Source organism: Agelaius tricolor, unplaced genomic scaffold, assembly GCF_023055355.1.
Source record: "Agelaius tricolor isolate 1412-34295 unplaced genomic scaffold, bAgeTri1.0.p SCAF_1, whole genome shotgun sequence".
Lineage (NCBI taxonomy): Eukaryota > Metazoa > Chordata > Aves > Passeriformes > Icteridae > Agelaius > Agelaius tricolor.
Window position 1 is genome coordinate 4,694,664 of NW_027269261.1, and position 9,270 is coordinate 4,703,933.

At 51.6% G+C, this 9,270-nt stretch overlaps 2 protein-coding genes across 2 annotated transcripts; one reads left to right on the forward strand and one right to left on the reverse strand.

Annotated features, from left to right (window-relative positions):
- The first annotated feature begins 548 nt into the window (after nt 1-548).
- Nucleotides 549-2,924, forward strand: GPR75 (G protein-coupled receptor 75). The gene has a single exon (XM_071451470.1). It carries the CDS (start codon nt 1,148-1,150, stop codon nt 2,684-2,686), a length of 1,539 nt encoding a protein of 512 aa, XP_071307571.1. The 5' UTR covers nt 549-1,147; the 3' UTR covers nt 2,687-2,924.
- Nucleotides 2,925-5,966: 3,042 nt separating this feature from the next.
- On the reverse strand, nt 5,967-9,270 carry LOC139601915 (toll-like receptor 2). The gene has a single exon (XM_071451349.1). The coding sequence runs from the start codon at nt 9,268-9,270 to the stop codon at nt 6,646-6,648; it is 2,625 nt and encodes an 874-aa protein (XP_071307450.1). The 3' UTR covers nt 5,967-6,645.

Below are 9,270 nucleotides of genomic sequence, written 5' to 3' on the forward strand. Positions count from 1 at the left end.
GAGGCCCTTCAGCTGTGTCTGCCTCAGAGAACGGGCATGGAGCATTCACATCCCTGTAAGTACTTCAAAACCATCCCTTTAATGCTCAGCTATCCATCACGACTATATTTGTGATAGCAGTTGGCAGTTAACAGATAAAGAAATGATGCTGAATGTTTTCCCTCCCCATGGGAACACAGAAGGTTCTTTGCCTTTGCTTCTGAGCAAACACATAGGGCACCCAGGCCCCACTGAGCTGGCTCAGGAAAGGGATGCAGAAGTGCAAGCAGGGCAGGAGCAGCATGCAGAGCTTTGATGTTGATGCTGAGCAGGTTTTGGGTTGAGGCAGGTGTTTTGTTGGTGCACAGTCAGCACAGATCCTCTGCTCTGGGTGGACCCTGCCTGGAACACTGCATCCAGCTCTGGGTCCTGGTACAGGAAGGAGCTGTTGGAGTGAGGCCAGAGATTGCTCAGGGAAGCTGTGGCTTCCCCATCTCTGGAGTGTCCATGGCCGGGCTTGGAGAAACCTGGGCTAGTGAAAGGTGTCCCTGCCCCTGGCAGGGAGAGGAACGAGATGCTCTTGCAGTCCCCTTCCCACCCGAACGCTCCTGTGCTTCTCTTGCCCACGCTCTGTGCTGCTCCACCCGCTCGCATCACCGCTGTTCCCCGAGCTGGAGCGGCGGGCATGCAGCGCCAGCGCGGCTGCTTTTGGAGCCAGCTCGGTGCTGCCTCCCGCTGCCCGCCCGTGCCCGGCGGTGCGGGGAGGCCGCGGCTCTGCCCCGGCTCGGCCCCGCCGCGGCGGAGGGAGCGGAACGGAGCGGGGAGGGGCCGGGCCGGGCGCCATGGCGGGGCGGGAGCGCTGAGGCGGCGGTGAGCGGGCGGTGAGGGGGCCGGGCGGGAGCCCTGAGGCGGCGATGAGGGGGCGGTGAGGAGGCAAGGTGGGAGCCCCGCGGCGGCGATGAGCGGGCTGTGAAGGAGCCGGGCGGCGATGAACGGGCTGTGAAAGGGACGGGTGGCGATGAACGAGCTGTGAAGGGGACGGGTGGTGATGAGCGGGCTGTGAAGGGGACGGGCGGTGATGAGCGGGCTGTGAAGGAGCCGGGCGGCGATGAGCGGGCTGTGAAGGGGCCGGGCGGAGATGAGCGGGCTGTGAAGGGGCCGAGCGGCGATGAACGGGTCGGAGCGGCTGCCGGCCGGGCCCGCGGAGCAGCTGGGCGCGAACGGCAGCAGCACCGCGGAGCTGCGGGAGGGCACCCACGCCGCCACGCTGGCCGCCTGCGCCTCCCTGCTGGCCCTCGTCTTCTGCCTCGGCTCCTACGGCAACCTCATCGTGCTGCTCTCCTTCTTCGACCCGGCCCTCCGGAAATTCCGCACCGACTTCGACTTCATGATCCTCAACCTCTCCTTCTGCGACCTCTTCATCTGCGGCGTGGCCGCCCCCATGTTCGCCTTCGTCCTGTTCTTCGGCCCGGCCCGCGGCGTGCCCGGCACCTTCTGCTTCACCTTCCACCTCACCAGCTCCGGCTTCATCATCATGTCTCTCAAGACGGTGGCGGTGATCGCGCTGCACCGGCTGCGCATGGTGCTGGGCAAGCAGCCGCACCGCGCCGCCTCCGCGCCCTGCTCGCTGCTGCTCACGCTGCTGCTCTGGGCCGCCAGCTTCACCCTGGCCACGCTGGCCACGCTGCGCACCCGCGGCTCCCGCCTCTGCCTGCCCATGGCCAGCCTGCCCCGCGGCCAGGGCAGGCTCATCCTCTACCTCTATGTCACCGACTTCATCTGCTGCGTGGCCGTGGTGTCCGTGTCGTACGCGATGATCGCCCAGGCCCTGCGCAGGAACGCGCGGGCGAGGCGGTGCCCTCCTGCCGCCGTGGCCGTGGGCACCGCCAGGGCTCAGCCCTTCGCGGGGCCCGAGGCCGTGCCCGCTCTGTACAGGACCCAGAGCTGCAGCAAGCCGCCCCACGGCCATGCCAAGCTCCCCGGCCGGCTCCCGCTGGCCTCGGCCGTCAACCTGGCCACGGCCAAAGACTCCAAGGCGGTGGTGACGTGCGTGGTGATCGTGCTCTCCGTCCTGGTGTGCTGCCTGCCCCTGGCCATCTCCTTAGTGCAGGACATGCTGTCCGGCAGCGGTGGCTTTGTCCTCTACCAGTTCGAGCTGTGCGGGTTTACCCTCATCTTTTTCAAGTCGGGATTAAATCCCTTTATATATTCCCGCAACAGCGCCGGGCTGCGGAGACGCATGCTCTGGTGCCTGCAGTACGTGGCCCTGGTCTTTTTCTGCTGCAAGCACAAGACGAGGCTTCGAGCCGTGGGCAAAGGCAGCCTGGAGGTCAACAGGAACAAGTCGTCCCACCACGAGACCAACTCGGCCTACATGTTGTCCCCGAAGCCTCAGAAGAAGGGTTTGGAGCAGGCGTGCGGTGCCAGCCACTCCAAGGACAGCGTGCTGAGCCCCAAGGCCTCCGCGGGGCAGCAGCAGCAGCACTACGGGCAGAGCAGCTCCACGCCCATGAACACGCGGATCGAGCCCTACTACAGCGTGTACAACAGCAGCCCCTCGGCGGAGGCGAGCACCCCGCACAGCCTGCAGCCCGCGGGCTCCGCCTTCGCCTTCTCCAAGCCCTGCGGCGCCGCGCTCCATCCCTCGGGCAGCACGGCGGGGCGGGAATGCGGCGCTGCCAGGCTCATACCGCTGCCCTCCGTGTAGCCTCGGCTCATCCCGGCCCTTCCGGAGGGCCTCCCGCTCCGCTCTGGGGAGGAACTGCTCCAAACTCCGTGATGCTGCTGCCAGTGAATAGAAACACCGCTCCCGTTTGCGTTGGAAGCAAACGCGGGGCTGTCGCCTCCTTGACGCGCTTTGGAGTTGCCGTGGAGAGCCAGCAAGGGGGATATTTTAGGTTTGGAATTGTTGCGCGAGGGTGGTTTTGTTACTAAGTTTTACTGCTGGGCGAGTAAAAAAAACCCTAGATGCCATGATTGTGTGGTTCATTATGTTATAAGGCCAGGTTGGACAGGGCTCAAAGTAACCTGGGGCAGGGGAAGGTGTCCCTGCCTGTGGCATGGGATGGAACTGGATCATCCTAAAGGTCCCTTCCAACCCAAACCATTCTATGATAACACCAAGTTTTATAAATACCTTGTATTTTCAGGAAGGAAGAACTGGGGACATGCTTGGTAGCATTTGAGTTTAAACTCTTCCCGTTGCAGGAGGTTGGAAGAATCAATGTTTTTCAGTATTAACAAAAGTCCTTAATCTTCACAAGGTGAAACCCTGCTTCTGTTGAGGTAAATGGCAAAATTTCTATGAGCTCAGCTGACGTTCAGGATTTCAGTTTTGGCTTCTTCAAGTGGGACAAGGCTTTGTTTGGTCAGTGTTCTCTTTCCACTGGGGAGGGACATTTGGGAAGTGTGGCACTGGGACAAACCTCTGCAGTACATATATCAATACCTGCTGGGTGTTGACTTTAATGATGGTGGCATTCTGTATCCCAAAATAATTTGGAGAAGTGTTTTACATCTGATAGAAATAACCATTTGCATTACTTGAGGATAAAGATGAATTTTGCAATGTTACATGACTGATACACCAGGAGGAGCACAGTCACCTCTGGAATTCCCTAACTGGTCAGCTGTCAGGCACAGAGTCGTGTTGCTGCTTGCCCTTTTGCCCATGACTTTGTATAAATTGGGATTTGGCCATTCCTGACAGTCAGAACTGACAGCTGTTAACATTTCTAAAACCAGAATGACAAGTTTTTGAGGTTTTGTTAAGTGTTAACATCAGTTTGAGTTCGTCTGTCTGCTTAGAAATTTTGTCTGTTGGTCTACACAGTGAGCCAATAACAGAAGTTAAGTATTTTTTTAATAAATTTACCCATTTGTGTTGTATCTTATTGTGGGAATTCCCTGGGAGGCAGGACAATTCAGGGGCATTTAAATTCCCCTGAATTTAAATCCCCCCTGTCTAATTTAAATTAGACATTTCTTGCTTTAAGTGGCCAGATCTCTTCCAAACAAGCAATCACCTTTCAGCTTCTGTGGACTTCAGCAGAGCTTCAGTGTCTCCAAAATAATTGTGCCACAGGCTTTTGATACTTGCCATAGGAAAATGCCACATCTTCAGGAAAATGACAGTGATGGGAAAGTGATTTGTTACTTTAGAGACAAAAAATGTCCACATCATTGCTGTCTGTGAGTTGTTGGTTCAGGCTTTTTGTTAACTAAACTGTTCTCAAGATTCTCCTGGAACACTGTTCTTTGTTTAACACTGAATATTAATTAATTCTGAATAATTCAAACCAGCTTTCTTGCAATAAAATCAGTGTGAACAACTTTCTAATACAAATGTGAAATGGAAATTATTTCCGTAAGTCTTTTTTCTCTGCCCAGATTTTTTTTTTTTCCTCTAAATGAATAATGTGGTTCTTTCTAAACTAGGCACAAAAGATAATGAAAAGATCTTGTTTAGCTGTTCTGTATTTGAATTTTTCTTCAGTACCAATTGTACTGGAGGGTAAAATATACATGAGGCAGTTTTGGGGGTTTGCTGTGTGTATGTGCAACTTCTCCTGTGCCATTAGATCACATGAACTTCATCACATGTTTGAAAATTAAACCACTCACACCTCATTAAACATTTGCATTGAGTTTTCATGTGGGAGCAAAGCAAGAAGGGGCCAAGCAGGAGGTTTTATTGCCTTTGTGTGACAAAAGAACTGAAATCCCATCAAAGCTTTTTGCAATTTTCTCTCGGTTAACTCCTGGTGCCAGCTGTGCCCTTAACACCACCTGTGTAATTAATATTGGTGTTAATCTGTACAGCATCACAGTGCCAGATAGGAAAGTGCAGCACCTTTTAATCTGCAGGAGAAACAAAACCTCATTTAGGTTGCTTTTACAGTTGCAGCTGTATTAAATGGCTGTTTTGTGGGAGGTTCATGGGTATAGTAAATCCAGATTGGATTTTGAAAGCAGGTACAACTTTGCAGTGAATCATTGACTGAAATAATCAAATTTTTGATAAAGTAATTGGATTAGACTCCTCTGGAGTATAACTTCTCCTTTTTTTTTCCCCTTAGTCTCTTCCATCAGAAGCCTGCTGAGCACAGAACCAGTAAAGAACCAGTAAAGAGTCACTGCAAGGTTAACAAGCAGCAGTGGAGTTGAGAAGGAAGCAGCAGAAGGTGGAGGTTAGAAATGTGTGGGAAGAGAGGAAGTGAGAAATGTGATCACTGAGTGCTTTAGAAAGCAGAAAGCATAAAGGTTATTAGAAAAACAACTGATTAATTACTTGTGGCTCATTAATCTAATTAACAAGCGACTTCTGGTTGCTTAAATGAACAAAAATATTTGTAATATTTTTATAATTCACAGTCTTTTTAAGCCCTAGATCTCTGTGGTGAAGAGTTGTCTTTTTCAGCTGCTGGCCTGCAGGATTGTGGGTTTTATCCTAATATATAAAACCTCAAAGCTGATGATGCCAAATAGTTTTGCTGAGGAAAGGTGGGTTTGCACTGAATTCCTGGGATCTCTGTCAATGGAGATGTTTGTTGCATGTTCCCCCTTTTGGCAGCAAACAGGTTGGTGTTGGTTTTGTTTTGTCACAGCAGAGCCAGGAATTGGAATTGGAAAAGGAATTTTTCACAGTCTGTGTTCCAAACATGCTGCATTCCTGGACTGGGGATTTTCTACTGGGAAGTTGTTTGTGTTTGCTCATCATAGGAGCAAGTCCAAGTCATGCTAAACCAAATAATTTGTCCTCACCTGATGTTTATTTTCTGTCACAGTCTGTTGATTTCCCTTGAATGTCAAAGTTGGATCAGCTGAATTTCTTTTGTTTTTTCCCAAGCACAATAAATAAAGTTATCAAGTGACACTAGGTGAGGGCAAGGCCCATGCAGAGGTAGTACTGAATCCATTGGAAATGGGTCAGGGTAACTGTGCAAGGTGGAACCTTCCTAAATCTAAACAATAATGTACAGGATTTGCTTATTCCCCAGGGATTTATGATTAAACAAAGCTCACCCCAGTCATTTAACAACAGAGACCACCAGGCTCATCTGGTCCTTTTTGTGCTGTCTGGTTGTATATTTTATTCTGAATTTACAAAAGATTTTCAAGTCTCACCTCTTCCAGCAGTCACTGAAGCCAAAGTCTGCAGCAGAGTGGGTTTAGCCTCTCTCAGAGGGCTAAATTAAGTCAATCTTTACTCTTCCCTTGCCAAAGCAAAGAAAGGAGCTGCTCCCTGTGTACCAGCATGGTTTGTGGCTCTCTTACCTGCACACAGGGTGTGTTCCTACCTTAAGCTGTCCCAGAACTGGGAATCAGTCCTAGGACACCACTTCTCACTGCCACCACCTCAGGAAGGCAGCAAGGACACGCAGTGTGACCTGAGCAGTTCTTCCTTTCAGGTGACATCCACAGCACTTAAATGCTGGGAATAGCTGGACAAATTCAAGCATCCAGGAGGAAAAGGCTTTTTATCAGTGCTCGGGTCTCATCCCTTCAGGATTCTTTAACAGAGGGAATAACGAGTGTGCTGCAGTCCCCCTAGGAGCCTCTCCTGGGACTGATCCAGACAACCCCCTGGGCATCACAGCAGCCTTTGCAGGAGGTAAATGCTTTTATCTGACCACAGGTTTTCCTGTGGTCAGCGTTCCCTGGGTCTCATTCCAGCTCCTGCATTTCCAGAGCAGATCCGTTCTCTGCTCTCACGAGTGGCTCGTTGGTTGTTTTTAGGACAGCTTTTAGCTGATGCCAGAACATTTTCTGCTTGTGTTCCTCAAGGCTCCACTTCAAGTAAGTTTTCCTTCTCAGCAGTTTCCTGAGTTTGATAAATTTCTGTGGGATGCTGTGGGGTGGGAGATCTTCCAGCACAATCATGATGAGGGAATCCATGTTTTCGTTCAGGACCCGGTGTTCGGCAAAATACAGCTCGTACTGGCACCAGCAGCTGTTCACAAAGCTGGGAGACAGAACAAAAAGCACTTTATGGCTGTTCTCTATGCAGTAAAAAATGTTCCCAAGCACAGGATGCCCTGGCTTGAAATCCCTCTCATGGTAGCATGTCCTGAACCCATCATTTTCCAGCTTTTTCAGCAGGTTCTCTTTGGTCCAGTCGGCGTCATGCTCGCTGTACGAGATGAAGGCATCAAAGAGTTTGTTCTCTGGCCGCTTGTCATACTGCCTCCTCTTGGCCATGCACCAGTACCAGCCCATCCTGATGTACCAGGGCCCATCCAGTCTCCAGCAGAGCAGGGTGAGGGCCAGCACGGCCAGGCTGGCAGCGGCAGCAGTCACAGCCAGCTGGACACCCAGGGAGCAGCGCAGCAGCGTCAGGCGGCTGCTGCCCACCAGGGAGCCCCGGCGCTCCGGGGGGAAGCTGCACCTCATGGCCCCCCTGCCCCTGATCTCCAGCTGGGGCTCGTGGAGGTAGATGTTCACGAACCAGTACAGGTCACAGGTACAGAAATAATGGTCCCCTTGGACAGCCAGAAGCCTGAGGCTCGTCAGCGGGCCGAACGTGGCCTCCACAATGGTCGTGATGGCGTTGTCACTGATGTCCAGCTCGACCAGAGAAGCTGGGAGAGAGCCACGCTGCAGAAAGGAGATCTTATTCCCTGAGAGGTTCAAGTACTTCAGCCCTGGGAGGGATGCCCCGAAGCCATCGGGCAGCTCTGGGATCAGGTTGTGGCTGCTGTCCAGGCTGGTCAGTGCAGGAAGATGGCCAGCGGGCTCCAGACGTGTGATCAGGTTCCCAGAAACATTGAGGTGTTCCAGTTTCTCCAGGGCAGAAGTTAAGGACAACATCTTCACCTTGTTTTTACTAAGATCACATTTTTTTAAGGCTGAGGGAAAAAACTCCGTGTGTACACCTGTAATTTTGTTATTTTGAATCCTAAATATCGTTAAGTTGGAGAGGGATTTCAGACTGGGGGAGATGACCCCGATGTCGTTGTTGCTGATGTCGAGATGCTGCAGGGAGGGGGGGAAATTGGGAAGTACAGAAATGAAGTTGCTGCTGAGGTCCAGAAATAACAGTTCTTCCACTGTGTCAGCAAACCACTCTGGCAGCTCCACAATGGAGCAGTTGGACATTCCCAGGTGTTTCACTTTCTCTGGAAGGCTTTCAATGGGTGTCCCAACCTCCTTCCTGACAAAGGAGATGGCGTTGATGTGTACAGTTCCAGGGGGAGGCACACACATTGGAAGTGCATTGTCGCTTTCTGAGAACGCTCTGTAGATGAAGTGGTTTCCTTGAATATACATTTTTTCCAAGTTAACAAATTTTTTAGCAAAATTCGGAGGTATTTGGCTGATGTTGGTGAAGGACAAATCAATTTCCTTGATGCTGGAAGGGAGGCACAGCGTATCCAGGCTGTTGATGGGGTTGTTGCTGATGTTTAGGAACAAAAGCTGGTGGGATGGGAACTCACAGAAGGACGAAGCATCCAGGATGTTAATGGTTAACTTGTTGAAGCTGGCATCGATGGACAGCGTGTTTTCCATGTGGAAGAACAGGGTAAACAGATACAGAAGATCCATTTCCACGTTGTTGTGACTGATGTCAAGCTCCAAAATCCTGTCCAGCTGGGCTTTGCAGAGAGTCTCATCCAGTTTTAACATCAGCTCGTCCTGGGTGAGGTTGCTGTGGGACAGGTTGAGTGTCCCATTGATGGGAGTTCCACAGAGGGTGGGCTCAGGTGTGGCTGTGGGAAGGGCTGTTGTGTTCCCCTCTCCCTTCCTAAGAAGATTCCCTGGGCTTCTCCTGAGCCTGGGGCTAAGAATTTGCAGGAGAGACTGAACTCCAGAACGTGACAGCTCCTCTGCAGGAGCAGAAGGCTCCAGAGCAGCCCCTGAGGATCTGCCAGAATTCCTGGAAAGCTGCAAAGACCTCGGAGCTTTGCCAGCAGGTGAGAGCTTCAGGTGGGGTGGGAGATCTGACAGAAGCAGCTTCTCATCATTAAATGATAAATCCACAGAAACCAGGCTGAGCAGACTCTGGAATGCTCCAGGCTCAACAGCCCTGATCCGATTGTAGGAAAAGTCCAGAACTTCCAGCCGGTCAAATCCTTCCAAGTCTCCCTTGGTAATTTTTTCAATGGCATTATGTGAGAAATTGAGAACTTTTGCTGTTTTTGGAGCTCGTGCTTCTGAGACAGAGGAGAGATTTGAATAGGAGTAGTTATAAACCAGGAAGGCTGGAGGTGTTCTCCACATTAGGAATCCATTTGCCCCACTGAGTAAGAAAGGAATGAAGTAGAAATGAAAGCAGCCAGAAAGGATCCTCAT